Source organism: Mandrillus leucophaeus, unplaced genomic scaffold, assembly GCF_000951045.1.
Source record: "Mandrillus leucophaeus isolate KB7577 unplaced genomic scaffold, Mleu.le_1.0 Scaffold173, whole genome shotgun sequence".
NCBI lineage: Eukaryota > Metazoa > Chordata > Mammalia > Primates > Cercopithecidae > Mandrillus > Mandrillus leucophaeus.
Genome location: NW_012101732.1, coordinates 4,278,446 through 4,295,877, shown reverse-complemented (window position 1 = coordinate 4,295,877; position 17,432 = coordinate 4,278,446). Strand labels below are relative to the sequence as shown.

Genomic DNA, 17,432 nt, shown 5'->3' with positions numbered 1-17,432 from the left:
TTAAAGGGTAGGTGACACGCAGGGCCCATAGTGGGGCAGCATTTTTCAAAGCTCCCTCAGCTGATTCCACCCTGCAGCCCAGGCTCACCTGGCACAAGGGAAGCAGAGGCTTGGAGGTGGGGAGGTTTTGTGGCTGATGCCACTCCCCGAACAGGAACAGCCCAAGCTCTGACAGCCCTGCTCCCTCTTTCTGGGGCCCGCTGTTTCTTGTATCCACTGCTTACATGCCTTTTCCCCATTCACGCTCAAGCTTCTCTCACTTGGGGATGGCTGCCCAAACCCCCACCCCGAGATGGCTAAAGACCGTGGCCCCCAGGCCCTCCTGTCCTCAGGGTCCCTCTCTTGCAGCATGCCCCCTGCCCCGGGGGTTGTCAGGACAGACCGCCTCCCTCTCCTAGTACTGCATTAGCTCACTGAGGCTGAGAACTTTTACAGAAATGCACGGCAGATGCACAAGAAATGATGTTTGAATAGAAATAAGGAAATAACCAGGGCTCCAGTCCTTTCTTCCTTCTGAGCCCCCTAGGATGAGACCACAGTGGGGACTCCGGCTCTCAGGTCACCTTTGAGTCCCCTCACAGGCGATGAGTCTTGGTTTCCTGAGGGCTCCCTGCTCCCATTGGGAAGAATGGGTGGGATGCAAGTGCTTTCAGCATTCTGTGTCTCCTTTTCTCTCTCCTTCCGGGAGGCCCACACTGACCATTTGCTAGTTGTGCCTGGGGACAGAGCCAGTGTCAAGGCTCAGCATCCTTTGCTGAACTGGAGCCTGTTGGGAAGGGATGGGCTGGAAGGTGTTGGAGACCCACTGCCCTGCTTGGTCTCTCCACTCAGGAGCCTGAGGTTTCCAATTGGAGGGTCACTGGCTCAGAATAAAACTGTGCCACCCACTTGCATCTTGGGGACTAAAAGGCTTTAATTTTCCCTCTAGTGGAGATCTCCACTTTAGATGAAATAGCTAGCAGCTATTTTGGGAGGCCTTGCCCTGGGCTGGACCATAAGAACTCACAGATGTCCAGTCCCTGACCCTGAGAGGCTTATAATCAAGTCAGGACTGGGCTAGATCACATTGCAGAGAGAGTTCAGGGCTAGGTTCTTGCCTTAATTTTGCCTTATCTGACCTTAAGGACAACCTGCGTGCTGAGGTGAGAGCTGAGCCTGAGAGAAGGCAGCATCACCAAGGGAAGCCCCACTCGGAAGACGAACTCCAGCTCAACCTTAGCTCGGGTCCTCCTTCTCTCTGGCACAGACTCAGGCCCTGGCCCTGTCTCCTTGGTGGTTACTGGGCAGTGTCCCGCCCCAGGCCTGCCAGTGCATGATGCTCCCCATAGGTTTGATCCTGTCCCTGTCCTGCTTACAATGCCTCAAGGTGCACGGGAGGAATCTCAGTTGGCTTCCTCTGCCCCCAAGATGCCCACAATGCCCCACCCAACTACAGAGCCTCACCTGGGAAGACTCTAGCACCCAGCAGACGCACCAAAGGTTTTTATCCCAATGACCAGGAAAGGAAGCCGGGCACCCCTTTTGCTGAGGGACTCCCATGGGTGTTATTAAACTTGGTCATTACAAAACCTCTTCCAGGTAGGGACCCTTGGCCCCACTTCTCAGCTGGGATGACAGAGATTCAAGGAGATAAAAGAACTACTGAGTATCTCACCTTTACTCCATAAAGGAGATGGAATTGAAAACCTGGTGGCCCAGGGTCACCGAGGTCTGTCTGACTCTTGCCTGGTGGGAGCCGCCTCTCTAAACACACAGCCTGTGCGTCAGCACACGCAGGGCCCCACTCTTGTAAGCCGCTGCTTCTGAAATTGATTTGTGCTACCTTCAAAGGTGAAGCAAGTACATAACTTAGGGAGGTTTCTGAGCCTCCTCATCTGGACATTTTGGACTGGATCTTTCTTTCTTGTGGGGTTCCCCTTTCCACTGCAGGATGTTCAGCAGCATCCTGACCCCCACACACTAGATGCCAGTACAACCCTTTCCATTCCCAGTTGTGACAACCAGGAATGTCTCCAGGCATTGCCAAAGGGTTCTCTAGGGGAGGCAGAGATGGAGGTGGCAAAATCCCGCCTGCTGAGAGCCACTGGGCTGAGCTAAGGGTATCACATGCCTGAGCTATCTTTGGGGGCTCTGACTTCTTTTAAAATGCACAATGATTTTATGTTCCATTCCACAGTATATTGCATTGAACTCCACTGTATATTGCACTTATGTTACTATAAAATGTTTTGTTTCCACATCTTTAAGTGAAATTGGTGTCCTAGGAAGACGTTTATTTCACGGGATTTTTGACGCCTAAAATACATCAGCATGGGCACCAGTTTTTAAGCCCATGACCTACCAGAGGACACTGTGTACCTACCATACCCTGGCTCTCCCATCAGTGTGGCAGTGGAGCCACTTGGAGAGCACTGCTGGGGAATGGGAAGAAGGTGTTCTTGTAGGCCTGGGCAGGGGGGTTTTGGGGGCCAAGGGGACACCTTGCTGGGAGAAGCCCTTTCCAGGCACCATTGCCCACAGAGCCATGTTTAACCAGACTCCCCCCATGTTCTCCTTTCACCAGGGACTACTTTATCATCTGCCCTATAATCGACATGGCCAGTGCCTGGGCAAAGAGGGCACGAGGAAATGTCTTCATGTACCATGCTCCCGAAAGCTATGGCCGTGGCAGGTAAGATGCTGCAGGAACGCAGAGAAAGGAAGGTAAAACTGAAAGACAAGTCCCAGTTCAATGACATGGGACACACCACCTAACCTCTCTAAGCCTCAGTTTCCTCGTCTGAGAAATAGAAATAATTGTAGTAGCCACTTCATCTCACTGTCTTGTTGGTGGGGAAAGTTAAAACAAGTAATGTGAAAGGCTTTGCAAATGATGACGACACACTTTGGAATTGCAATGTTAGTTATTAATTGATTAATTTGACTGGAGAGAGAAGGCTTTTTCATTTACTCTATGTATTTATTCCTCTAGAAACTGAGCGCTAGCTTAAGACAAATGGCTTTCCAAAGTATAAAAAAGCTTTTTTTTTTTTTCAACCAAAGGAAAGTTGTATTCGGGCTTGATTTATATATCATTCTTACTTCCAGAATAGGTTCCAGCTCCCTTAGAATAAAATATCAGGTGCAATGAAGTCATCAAAATGAGAAAGAGAAATAAGGTACAAGCAAAAGAAAACCAACCATAAAGGAAGGGCCAAGCAATGAGCTTAGAATTTAGCCTTGAGTTTCCCAGAAGCCGAGGAAAAGATTTTAAAAAGAAGAAGTAAAGAAAGATTTGGGTTTCGTAACTCCAGTAGCTGAACAAAGGAAGCAGAGAGACTAAGTGACAGGGACGCACGTGATCTCGGCTTCGGAGTGAAAGAACAATGCAAAGAGGGTAGCTGGGGACTTGGATGACCGACGCTTTGAAGGAAGGACTGTGGGGCTATCTGTTCTACTGCCCCATGAGCTTACAGTCCTGAGCCATTCATCCATGTGGGGAAACCCCAGAACCCTTCCCACTGAGGCAGTGACTTCGTGCATTAAACCACATCAGATCACAGTGAGGTGCCTTTGGCAAGACAATCTACTCCTCTAGGGGGAGGAAAGTAGTGGTGTCCTTGTGCTCAGCCTCCCATAAGCATTCACAGGTAACAGATCATCAGGAACACATGTCTCCAAAAGATGCCAGACGATTATTGTTTTATTTTATATATGAATGGGAGCAAAGCCTGCCATCTGGGGTCAAGAACATTCATTGCTCACATCCATGGTCTATTTTTTTTTTTTTTTTTTTTTTTTTTTTGAGATGGAGTCTCGCTCTGTCGCCCAGTCTGGAGTGCAGTGGTGCAATCTTGGCTCACTGCAAGCTCCGCCTCCCAGGTTCATGCCATTCTCTTGCCTCAGCCTCCTCAGTAGCTGGGACCACAGGTGCCCGCCACCACACCTGGCTAATTTTTGTGTGTGTGTGTTTTTAGTAGAGACGGGGTTTCACCGTGTTAACTGGAATGGTCTCCATCTCCTGACCTCGTGATCCACCCGCGTAGGCCTCCCAAAGTGCTGGGATTACAGATGTGAGCCACTGTGCCCTGCCCCCTGGTCTGTTTTATGGGCAACAGGGAGCTGGGTGAAAGGACTGCAGCTTTAGAGGTGGGGGTGCAGCCATACCACCTACCTGCTGTGCCATCATAGGTAGTTTTCTTTGTCTCTCTGATCTTCAATATCCTTACCTACAAAATAAGGCTAATAATTTTTCCTTTTAGGGTTGGCATTAACAGTGTCTGGAATATAAGTTATCCAACCCATAACAGGGCTTTACCCTGTGTTACTTAGCAAGGCAAGGGAATTCTTATAAACACGCATCATTTATCTTTATAATTAGCAACGCCCCTAGAGTAGGCTGAATAATGGCCACCTGAAGATTGACTCCTTCCCATGTCCTTCTTTCACCAGGGACTACTTTATTACCTGCCCTGTAATGGACGTGGCCAGTGATTTGGCCACCTTCCTCCCATTCCCCAGTAATACTCTCCAAGTGGCCTCACTGCCACTAGAGGAAAGAAAGGACGTTCTCATTTCTCCTAAGCACTCATTAGTTACCTGCTTTCCCCAAACAGTCTCTTTTTTTTTTTTTTTTTTTTTTGATGGGGTCTCCCTCTGTTGCCCAGGCTGGAATGCAGTGGCGCAATCTCAGCTCACTGCAACCTCCACCTCCCAGATTCAAGCAATTCTCCCACCTCGGCCTCCCAGTAGCTGGGATTACAGGCACACACCATGACTCCCGGCTAATTTTTGTATTTTTAGTAGAGATGGTGTTTCACCATGTTGGCCAGGCTGGTCTCGAATTCTTGACCTCAAGTAATTGACCCACCTCGACTTCTCAGAGTGCTGGGATTATAGGTATGAGCCACTGCACCTGGCCCAGACTCTTGCATTTTTAAAGCACTCCACAATAAAAGTTCAGAGCCCAATTCTGCAGAGTTGAAATGGTCACCTCGATTTTACAGAGGAAGTGTGTCTCAGTCTATTCGAGCTGCCATGGTAAAATACCTTAGCTGCATAGTGGCCCCCAAAAGATCTCAGGAACCAATCCCTGGAACCTGGAATATTACCTTATAAGGAAACAGAACCTGGGCAGATGTGATTTAGTTAAGGATGTTGGCATGGGGAGATAATCCTGGATTACCCTGGGAGGGCCCTAAATGCAATCATAAGCATCCTTATAGGTGACAGCCAGAGGGAGAAGTGCTGTCTACAGAAGAGAGAGGCAATGTGACCACAGAGTCAGAGACTGGAGTGATGTGGCCACAGGGAAGGAATGCCAGTAGCAGCCAGAAACTGGGAGAGCACGGGGAGGGAGGGTGGCCCTGTTGTCACCTTGGTTTTGGCTCAGTCAGACTGGTGTTGGGCTTCTGGCCTTCAGAACTATGAGAGAAAAAAAAGTTTTGATGGTTTTGAACCGGTAAGTTTATGGTGATTTGCTACAGCAGCTGCAGGAAACTCATGCAGTCCCCAAGGCGTTCTCATTTCCCCGGAGCACCCATCATTCACCTGCTTTCTCCAAACAGACTCTTCTGTTTTTATACCACGCCACAAAAAAATGTCCAGAATCCTTGTGAGCTCTGCAGGGTTGAAATGATTACTTCTGTTTTACAGGTATGAAGTGTGTCTTAGTCTATTCAGCCTGCCATAGTAAATATATCTTAGCCTGGATAATTTATAAACAGTGTACACTTATTGCTCACAGTTCTGGAGACTGGAAGTCCAAGATCAAGGCATGGGAAGATTTGGTGTCTAGTCGGGGGCTCGCTGTCTGCTTCACAGGTGGTGCTTTCTTTCTGCATTCTCTCATGGCAAAAGGAACGAACACGTTCCCTAAGGTCTCTTTTATGAGAGCGCTAACTCCATCCATAAGGCTCCACCCCCATGACCTAGTTACTCCCCAAAGGCCCTGTCTCTTAATATGAACACACTGGGGATTCCATTTCAGCCTATGAATTCTGGGGGGACGTAAATATTCAGAGCATAGCCGAGTCTGAGGTTCAAGGAGTTCAACACAATTCCCTCGAGGACAAGCAGCTGGTTAGTTAGAGAGCAGCAACCCACCCGCAGCTTCTCTGAGCCTCAGAACTCTTTCCACTCCAACACGCAGTCGCTTTGCTTAGAACTATAATTTCAGCCTGACCTACAGATTCAAGCAACTGCCTCCAGGCTGTAAGAAGAAAAATAAGTGGCAGGCCAGGATTCTGGGAAGGAGGCGTTGAGGGAGAGAAGGAATGATGACGAGAGCCATGTGGTTTGGGTGGAGATGAAGGTGCCCTCCTAATCCAGTGGTCTATGGCCACCCATGGCGAGGGAGGCCCAGCATGGGAAACGGTTCCTAGAATCAGCCTTGGCAGTGACCTCCTCGCCAGGGCTCTCAAGAATCTACCCTCCATCCGACTCTTTTGTCTGATTCCCTGCCTTCCTCACATGCAAGGCAGAGATTACAGTGAAAGGTGTAACTCTCCCACAGCAAGTTCATTAAAAGCCTTACAAATATGCACATACTGTTGGACCCCAGAATTTACAGTGGCAAAAAATAAGAAATGAGTCTTCTACATGAGGGTGAAAACAATAAAAGCAAAACAAAATGAAAGCATTCATATCATTGCTGTCTGAATCAATAGTGCTTGGACCCCACCCGGATCACTTTCATAGGCTGCTGTAACAAAGTGCCACCAAAACTGGGCAGCTTAGAGCAATAGAAATGTATTGTCTCAAGTTCTGGAAGCCACAAGGATGAATTCAAGGTGTCAACAGGAGTACCTCTGTAGGCACTAGGGAAGGATGCGTTCCGGCCTCTCTTTTAGTCCCTGGTGGCCTAAGGCGATTCTTGGCTCATAGATGTCTGTGTTCTTCGTCTGGTATTTCTTCACATCGTCTTCCTTCGTGCATGTCAGCCTCTGGACCCAAGGTCCCCACCATCCATATTGGTTAGGGCCAACACTAATGACCTCAGTTTTACTTGATGACCTCTATAAAGATCCTATCTCTAAATAAGGTCCCATTCTGGGGTACTGGGGGTAAAGACCCCAACATATCTCTTTGAGGGAGACACAGTTCAATCCATAACATTGCCTTTCTCTAAAATAACTGAGGCTTTTGAGTGGCAATGGTCCAAAGTGGTCTATTTTGGACCTGGGATTGGGGTGGTCCTCAGAGGAGCAATCTTAACAGAGTAGAATCACAACCTCAGTCTCCCACGGGCAGTGCGGGTTTCTCTGTTACTGAGTAATGTCCTCATGTCCCTAGAGACAGGGCTCCACCGCGCTGACCCCGGGAACCTCCCATGAAACCAAGCCATGTTCATACAGAGACCCTCATAACTGCCTCCCATGGCTCCATGGCTCTCCACACCTCAGAGCCCAGTGACCCTCCTGGCACAGATGAGGACTTAGCAGGTTCTCAGGAAATCATACTGAAGGATAGATGGTCAGGAATGAGTCTTTTCTACTTTAGTTTTTAGGCTCCATGGGGCTCAGTTTTGCTACCTGTGAAGTGGGAGTAGGGAGGCCGGAGAGGTCTAAAGCACTGATTCTTCACTGGGTTCTAGGGAGCCTTGATCCTGAGCCTCTGTGAGGAGGGGGCAGGTCTGAGCCTCCCAGTCCCTTTCTCCTTATGTCACAGACTGAGCTTTGAGTAACATTTCAAGGTTATTCAATTTAGAAAGTATGAAAAACTACTGGATCCAGTCACCCAAAGGCATCGTTTAGTTCTCAGTTCTATCACTTTTGGAGGAAAGAGACACACAGATCCACTGAAACATTTTATAGTAGCAGTATTCCTATTCTTGTGGAGGCAGAATAATGCCCTGGTCAAAAGCAGAGATGCTGGCATCTACTATTTTGGTAAAAAACATATCCTTGAGTCTTATCAGCTCAGTGACCTAAGGCAAGTCATGTAACCTCTTTGGTGACTCAATTTCTTCATGTGGCAAATGGGTATAATAATAGGACCCATCTCAAAGGTTGTGACAATCGTTAATTTTACATAAAACAGAGACAGGCAAATAGTGCTAAGAATATTCTGTTCTTCTTGGCCATCAGAATGCATTCTTGACAACCCCCTGTGTAGACATCTCCTCTCTCCATCACTATCACATATGGTGCCATCTATATAGTAGATAATTGCATCAATGAATGACTCACAGAAACTAACTGATTTGATTTTTGGCAAGTTTATCTTATTGTCCCAAAAAGACATCTCTCTTTCTCTCTCTCTCTCTCTCTCTCTCTCTCTCTCTCTCTCTGCCCTGGCGCTGTCACATCTCTCATTTTATTTCTGGCTCAAATCTACATACTTAAAATATACGTGTGTTACATTTTCAGCCATCTGTCTCATACCTCCATTTCTGTCAGCATATATTAGCTTTCCTGGCAACAGCTAGTGAAAAAAATACAATGAATTATTGCTTTCTTATAGACTATTGTAAACTGATCACAGAATAGTGTGATTTTCTTACTGTGCACCTGGATTATAGATGAGATTTTCATTCCTGAAATTGAGGGCAAACTTCTATGGGGAAAGAATAGGTATAACAGATGGAGAGGAGACAGGGAAATCAAAATCTCTAGTGTGAGGAGAAGGTTCCAGTTTCAGATTCAGATTCAGATTCAAAGAATCAAAGAATATAGAAGATGAGACCGTCTAGCTCCTTTATTTTACTTGTAAAGAAACAAAAGCCCAGGGATGTGAGCAGATTATTTCCCCGTCCCTGAGCCAGTGAGTGGCAGTCTGGACCCATGTCCTGTTCCCTGCCCTCTCTCCAGCTTTCTTTCAATTGCTCCCACTTTATCCTAAATCTTATTGAGTGCCTACAATGGCCAAGTCCACATACCAGCTGTGTGGCCTTGGGCAAGTCACTTAACCTCTCTGAGCTTCCATGTAGCCTCACCTATATCTGGAGAGAGTTACAGGTCCTGTTCCATAGGGCTATGGGAGAATTTGGGGACACTGCCTGCATGGAGTTTAGCCCAGAGCTGGCATCTGGATTGTGTGTCTGAATGTGTCTGCATGTGAGTGTATGCATGTATGTGTGTCTGTGTGTACAATACCTGGCAGCTTTGATTTCCAAGGTTGCTGATGAGAGAAAAAACTCACCAGCTTTCTCCTGTTCATCTCTGCTCACTGGCGAAGCTTTGAGCCAGTTTCTCCCATGGTCTGTCCCTGGAGCCCTCTGTTTGAGGAAGTGGGGTTGCCAGTGAGGCCTGTAATCCAGGGCTTCTCAACTTGGGCACTGTTGATATTTGAGGCCAGATAACCCTTTGTTGTGGGAGGCTGTGCTGTGCATTGAAGGATGTTTAGAAGCACCCCTGGCTTCTACCCACCTGATACCAGCAGCCCCAGTCCCTCTAAGCTGTGCCAACCACAGATGCCTCCAGACATTGTCAGATGTTCCCTGGGGACACAATCCTTGCTGGTCGAGAACTACTGCTGGAATCTATTAGAACTGAAGTTATTACTAACAGTACCTGAAAGGAAACAGCAGCCCCTTTCCCACACACTGCCCCCGAATCAATGCAGGATGGCCCTTGCCAAGATGCTGTCCCTGGCCCCATGGAACCCCCTCAAGCAGATGGAGTGTGCCAGAGAAACGGGGGTGGCTTCAGTGATTCTTTGTAACAAAGCTGACCTAGAGGCCGGCAGGCCTCCAGGTTCACATGCAGAGGGACTCTGGCCTGCTGTCTCTCCCAGGTCTGAGGGCCTGGGCATTCTCTCTGATGCCTCCTGCGTTCTCTCTAATGCCTCCTGTCACTTGCCCAGGTACCTCTCAAGGTGCCACCTGCTTATTCTGCTGGGACCCTTCCCTCCCTGCCCATCTCTGGTATTTCCATCTCTTTGACTCACCGGTTATGTCCTCCTCTCTAAACAGCCCCTTTCAAAGGACACGCTGGCCTTTAAAGGTCCAGGTATCATTCCCAGAAAAAGCCCCATCTGTGTCCTCTGCTGCTCATAAGCAATGGACTCAGACCCTGTGGCCAGGTTTGGGGACTGCACTCCCAGCCCTGGTCTGTGCTCTGGGCCCCAGCAAGTGTAGAAGAGAGCACCGGTTTGTTCTCTGCTGTTTCCTGTCTTTCGAGGGCTCTGCCACTTTCTGTGTGCCTCTTTAAGTGTTGGTTTCCTCATCTATGCAGTGGAGCTAGTAATGGTACTTATGCTTACTATGAAGTGTGTCAGGACTAAGGAAGACAAGGCACACAAACAGCCTCGCCTATGGGCCTAACTGCCTGGCAGAGAGTGAACACTGATTAGGTAAGCATTACTAATGCTGCTTCATGTACTATGCTGGAAGAATCCAAACTGGAGATCAACAGGTCCTTGGAAGAAAGCAGCCACAACTGAAGTGGTTTCTGGTACCAGATATTGCATGAGGAACTGTAGCCACTTCAGAGAGGATGTGGAAGCCTCTCATCTTAAGATGCCTGGGGGCTGGGCCAACTGTGGAGTTCATGGTTTCCATGGAAATTCATCATAAGGCTGAGTGTGTGCTATGGCACTTGAATTGTGTGCTGGGTCTTTCTTCTGAAGGCCTTGGCCTCCAGGGTGCTGGGATGTCATTCCTACATCCCGGTGGTGTGGAAGATGTTTCAATAAGATCACATTTGACTTTTCTTTGAACGGAAGAGTATGGCTCTTGGGATTAAACATCTACTCATGCTTCATAGAAAATGTTAGACTGGTCTTTCATTTTGGCAGAGGCAACCCAATCTAGTGAAACAGCACATCTTTGAGAGTAAATCAACTAGAGTTCTAATCCCATATCTACCATTTATTAGCTGTTTGCATTTAAACAAATCCCTTTACCTCAATTTCCTCACCTATAAAATAGGTAGAGCTATATGTACTTCATAGTATGAATATTCAAGATCATGTACATTAAACATCTGGCTCATTGCAGATGTTCAATGTTAGGGAGCTAGGGTTATTTTCCTTTTAGGAAAACTAAGTCTCTGAGAGAGAAAAACAAAACATTCAAAATGACTAAAGAGGCAATAATGTTCCTCCTTGATAAGTTGTCCCAACCCTGGAAAACAAAGCTGTAAATTCTAGACTCGAGGCATTTTGTACACCACTACACTTGCATTCTAGACACTACTGTGCATTCCAGAGGCTTTTAACATTCCAGATTCAAAATATTATCTTTTTAGTTGACTGTCTTGGTGAGTTTGTTGGAATTCACAAACCAAAGAAAATGTGAAGTGGATAGATTATTGAACTGAATCCATCAGCCTGGCTAACATCCTGTGGGATTATTTCCCAGTGTAGATGAAAATAAATCATTTTCTGAAACCGATCACTCCAACTCCTTGACATAATAGGGTCTGCACTATATATCTTCTTCAATATTGATTTGACAGAGATTTACCTAACGCCGTCTATGCTGCAGATCCGCTTCCAGGTCCTAGAAATGAGAAACCTGCAAGGCAGAGAAGAGCTGCCTCTTGGGACAAAGACTGTAGTTGCAGGTGGGCTGATGGGTATCTAGGAATAGTGTGTAAAGAATAGACAATACACACATCAATATGCAGCATATGTTCAGACAAAAGCACTAGGAAGGAGATCCACTAGGGTGCCATGGTCAGTAATAAGAAAAGAACCTTGTGTAAAGGTGACATTTGAGCCGAGAACCGAGAAATAAGAAGGTGTGTGATCCTCACGTAGAAATGAGAAATCCCAAAAGAAAGATCGTCAAAGGCCAAGGCCCTAAGGTGGGAAAGGGCTTGGCATATTTGAGGATAAAGAAGACCAGGGAACTGGAGCATTACTAATGCTGCTTCGTGTATTACACTGGAAGAATCCAAATTGGAGATCAAGAGGTCCTTGGAAGAAAGCAACCACAACTGAAGTGGTTTCTGGTACCAAACATTGCATGAGGAGCTGTAGCCACTTCAGAGAGGATGTGGAAGCCTCTCATCTTAAGATGCCTGGGGGCCGGGCCAGCTGTGGAGTTCATAGTTTCCATGGAAATTCATCATGAGGCTGAGTGTGTGCTAGGACGCTTAAATTGTGGCACTTGAATTGGAGCCTGTTGAAGAAGAAGAGAGTGGTTGAAGGTGCAGAGGGAAAAAAAAAATGGGTCTTGTAGTTCACATAGGAGTTTTTAAGCTGTGGCTAGCAGAGAGATAGTATTTTATCTGAGTGTGATGAGAAGGCATTGCAGATTTTTTAAAAAGCATATATAATGCACAATGGTCTTTTCATTCATATCCAGATTGGCTCACTGAAACATCAATTATCTTTTTTAAAAATAATAGAATGTACAGTATCAACCCTGTTATCTAATGTGATGGTCAGTTAGTCAGAAAAGTCGATTAAAAAGAGAACTTGTGAAAAATGCATAAGATAGGTGTGATGCCTTAAATATTTTATTTTAACTTTAAACACATAAATCTGCATCCCCTGGCCATTCTTTTGGTGCAGGATCAGAGGGTTAAGTTGGAAAATGCTGTTTGGAGTTCTGCCTTTGGACTTCTTGCAAAACCATAAACGTAGTGCATGATCTATTATTTCCAGTCTGGGATCCATGAAAGTGGAGTATCTGTATGGTATTCAATAAATTCAATTAAATATAAAATCACAATGACAAATACAATGACTTAAACAGTTGGGTCTTGGTAAGCACACAACACAGTTAGTGAGAATGCATGTTTGGGGCCTGGAAAATTCATTTTTTTTCTGGGCAACAGTTATCATACTTTATGGAGGGAATAAAATGTTCAGGTTAATCTAGCAAGTTAGTTGAAAGCTTTGACTCTACTGTGAAACAATATATCATACCGCTCTGCTGAGCTTTAGGAAGTTAGGGGACTACTGCAAATATCTCCTTTGGGGCCTGGGGTGGGACTACACTATTCAGTGTGCCTTAGGGAGCTTATTTTTAAGGGATTGCGTAGCAAATTCTCTTGTAAAACACAAGCCATTTGTAAAGCAAAGAATTACTTCCTGATTAATTCACATGCAGAATCTGAACTTTTGCGTATTAGATTTGCCCAAAGAGAGGCACACTTATAAGCGTCTAGTCGTAAGTTACTTAACACTTCGCCAGCTTCTCAAAAAAAAAATTCCTGGGAAGCAAAGGGACTTTCATTCCTCCCTGTTCCCTAATTTCCTTTGGAGGAAGCTATCGAGAGATGCTGGCTGGGGATAAAAAAGGGAGTATATTTTATGGGGATGAGGTCAACAAACTTCCTGCAGGCAGACAGAACAGGAGGGACTGAAATCCCTGCAAGCACAGGCTCTCAAATCAGTCCATTCAGATGGGCAGTAATGCCCATCCATGCTGTGCCATCTCCAGCACAAGCCTCTTCACACCATTATCAGCAGAACGGCTTCTGCCACGCAAAACAGTGTCTTATTTCTGTCAAGGGAGATCCTTCCTCACACCCTCACCTCATCATAAGGGGAACCCAGGCTCAGCCCACCTCCCCAGCTGAATCCACTGCCAGGTGCATCTCTTTGGATGGATGTACCTCCATCATTCTGTTTCCTGATAAACCCAAACCTTCATGGACTGTGGCTCCTGATCCTGGAAGCTGAGCTCAAGTCAGGAACTTGCACCATGGATCATCTCTGAAATGAGGCTTTTGGCTCGCTAGGATGCAGGCTTAGCCTCCCTGCAGGTCCTCAGCAGCACCAGCAGGATTAATGATGAGCAGTATGGCAGACAGGTAAGCTTGGGGACGTTATGTGAAAAGGTTCTGTCTTTTCTGGACAGTTGCAGTGACCTTAGGATTTCTCAGTTCTAGTCTTTCTTCCCACACACCTCTAGTAATCCTTCCAAAAGAAATGCAACTTACAACTCATTTGCTGAGAAACCTCCAGGGTTCCCAGCCCCTTTAAAACATGACCATCAATTCTTCTGGTCTAGGCTGTCACAGCTTTCAAAGAATGAGAGCCCAGTGGACCTTAGCAAGCATGCAGTTTAGTGGTTTTCAGACTTGGGATTTTTCTGGACTAGCAAAAGTTCCAATTGCATTTCTCAGCAGGACCTGTGAGGCCAGCGCCTTGAGGACTGTTTTCTGCCACCTGCACCAGCCCCCACCTGCCCTGGCTCACCTTGTGCTCAGCCACACCCCTTGTCATTCCTTGCTCCATACAGAGTGCACATCCTGCTCCATGACAGCACAAGTGCTGAGTTGCTACCCACATGCCCTTCCTCACCTTGTCCATTCACTAACCCTACTCATCTGTCCAAGCACAAGTCCACCGCAGCTTCCTCTCTCTCACTTTCCATAAACTCTTCTGCATTTTCTTGCCTGGAATAAATGATATTTCATTTCTCTCTCTTCTTATGGTACTTGGTAAGTAATTCTATCACTTGACAGATACCTACCTTTCTATTGTACAACATAGAACATTTTATTTTTGAAAAGCAGTGGTTGGTCGCACTTCCCTGTTAGAACGTGAGCTCCTCAAGAGAATGTCCACCTTTTGAGCCTCAGCATCCATCCAGAGGACACTGCACAGTAGGCATTCGGCAACTGTGGGCCAAGTAGGGTCTTAGTCCCGACACCCCTTTCTAATTTGCCACCGTCCTCACTGGATGGCATTCAAATCCTGAAACTGAAGCACAAAAGCATGCACACACACACACACACACACACACACACACACACACACACAGAGTCATCCGCCGAGCTCTGTGACTGGTCAGTTCTTTCCACAGTCTGGTTAAATGTAACTTTATCAACTTCAGCCACCTTAACTCTTCTTTGGATGGCAGCTTACAGTTTTTAAAGGAAATTACACCCATTTGATCTATGAGCATCCAGTAATACCATGTGGGTGGCTGAATGGAGATGATTGACCCATTTTACTGATAGGAAAACCAAGGCTCAAGAGATTCAGCAGTGGAAGTGGGACTTGAACAGAGCTCGCCCAGCTTGGGCAGATAGCTTTCCCAGGCCCAAAGTCTGCCTCTCGGAGGTGACAAGGAGAAGATTCAGATCTGGCCTGGGCATAGGATGAGCAGCTGTCAGATGAGGGGCAAGTTCCACTGCAATGTGATTACCAAAAACAGCAGAAGACAAGTGACAGCTAAATGCTTCCAGGCTGACCATATACTGACACAGCTGCCACGGGTTTGGGCCTATGATTTATCAGTGATCAGACACAGCACAGAGCAACGAAGCCACATCAGCACACATGAACTGCCTACCCCTAGGCTGCGAGCACCAGGGACACTCAGTTGAGTCTCTCCTTTTACCTTGTCAGACCCTGGCATGTTCTTCCGGGTCTTCCTCTGCTGCTGCTGCTGCTGAATCCAAATCCCCTTTTCTTCCTCCAGAGGGTCCCAGAATCCCCAACCAGTGCCCAGATTCGCCGAGGACTTGGTCCTCGGATCCCAGATTCCCTCTTCAGAGGCTCCACTGTTTGTGCCTCCTCCAGATGTCCCTTAAACTGCTCAAAATAACTCCTGCATCCTGATAAAGATCAGCTCTGCTAAGGAAAAACAAAGCAGAAATCCTCATACACAACAGGCTCTCAAATTAAACAGATGGGATGGGCTGGAATGCCAGACCTTCCCCCCAAAGCAGTGCTCTGTGGCCTTTCTAAGGTCGCAGACAGTAGTGGCCTGGAGCCGGCTCATGCAAGTTCATGAGAGCCAGTGGTACACATTGCTTCCCAGCGTCGTGCTCAATGACATCATTTTGAAATTGGCTAAGGTGGAAGTATTTACACTGTAAAAATTGGCGAATATCACACATAAGATTTCCTTTCCCCCAGAGAGTCGATTATTAAACGTTTTTCTTTTTTTGAAACAGTATCACTTTGTCACCCAGGCTGGAGTGCAGTGGTACGATCAATCAACTGTGGCTCACTGCAGCCTCGACCTCCTGGGCTCAAGTGATCCTCCTGCCTCAGACCCCCAAGCAGCTGGGACTATAGGCACACGGCACCACGTCCAGCTAATTTTTGTATTTTTTGTAAAGATGGGATGTTGTCATGTTGCCCAGGCTGGTCTTGAACTCCTGAGCTCAAGCAATCCACCTGCCTTGGCCTCCCAAAGTCCTGGGATTATAGCCATAAAGCCATCACGCCCAGCTGATAATTAAATATTTATCAGCACATGACTTTCTTGAGAATGTGATGGAGGATATGAAACATTTCTCAAGAAAGATGCACCCATACACTTCACGGCATTTTATGTGTAATTTTAGGGAACTTGTGGATCTCCAAAACCCTACAATGGGACCTCCCCAGGCTCCCACAAGTTAAAGACTCCCACTCTTAAGCTTTCAGATGTCTCTCTCAGTTAATCAAAAAGGAAATGAGTATATGAGCCAGAAACTGGGTCAGAGAGATTAAAAATATTTTATTGCTAAACCTCATTCAGGATAAGCATAATTGTGTCACCATTTTACAGAGGAGGACACTGAGACCCAGAGACATTAGACAGCTTGTCCAAGATTGCACACTAGTCAGTGACTGAGCTGGGGTTTCAACAGAGCACTCTGGCCTTGAAAGTTTATTTCTGTTCACTAGAACACTTGGAATGCAGCTTCCTCTGGAGGAAACAGTAGATCAGGCTATTGTGGTAGCAGTTATGCCCTGTCAAAATGTCCAAGTCCTAAACCCTGAAACCTGTGAATATGTTACCTTCCATGGCAAAGGAACTTTGCAGGTGTGATTAAGGTTCAAGACTTTGAGATGGGAGCTTATCCTGGTAGGCTCGATTTAATCACACGAGTACTCTAAGCAGAGGAGTGTTCCAAAGAAATGCAGCATAAGAAGGGCTCGGCCGCTCTGAGGATGGAGAAGGGCGGTTCTGATGGACAGCCTCTAGTGACTGGGGATGGCCCTCAGTTTGTAGCCAGCAGGAAAACGGGGGCTTGGGTCCTCTACCTCAAGGAACTGAAACCTGCCACAAAACTGAATGGTCAAGAGAAGTATTCTCCCCAGAACTTTCAGAAGGAACGCAGCCCATGCACCCTTTGAATTTAGTCCACTAAGACCCATCCTGGATTTCTGAACTCCAGACGGTGTCAGATAGTAATTTGTGTTGTTTTAAGCCACTGAGTCTGTGGTAATTTCTTAAGGCAGCAATAGAGAGCTAAATACAGCCAGTTTTCCAGAAGGGCCTCCTGAGCAACAGGCTGTTGAACCTTTCATTCCACAGTGAGGAGAAGGACTAAGCCCCAATGGGGAGAAAATCGGCCAGACATCACTGGAGGAAGAAAGAGGAGGGGGGCCCCTCTTAACTCTGGGCCTCCTGGCTTCTCTGTGGCCACCGCAGAGGAAGTGTGGTGATTGAGAAATAAGACAGCTTCAGTAAGACCAGCAACGAGGCCATGAGAAAACCCACACAAGACGCAAAGGGACAGCAGACCATGAAATCTGCAGACGGAGGCTTCAGTCCTGGCGTCACCACTAAACAGTTACGGGGCCTTGGCAAGAAAATGGCCTCTTTG

The 17,432-nt window shown here is 46.8% G+C and overlaps 1 protein-coding gene across 1 annotated transcript in view; it reads left to right on the top strand.

The window, feature by feature from the left end:
- Window positions 1-17,432, top strand: part of TG (thyroglobulin) — a 287,674-nt gene that overhangs the window by 263,681 nt on the left and 6,561 nt on the right. The window contains exon 45 of the mRNA XM_011977089.1: window positions 2,564-2,671. Within this exon, the coding sequence (XP_011832479.1) occupies window positions 2,564-2,671 (108 nt within the window). The remainder of the gene's footprint in view (window positions 1-2,563; window positions 2,672-17,432) is intronic.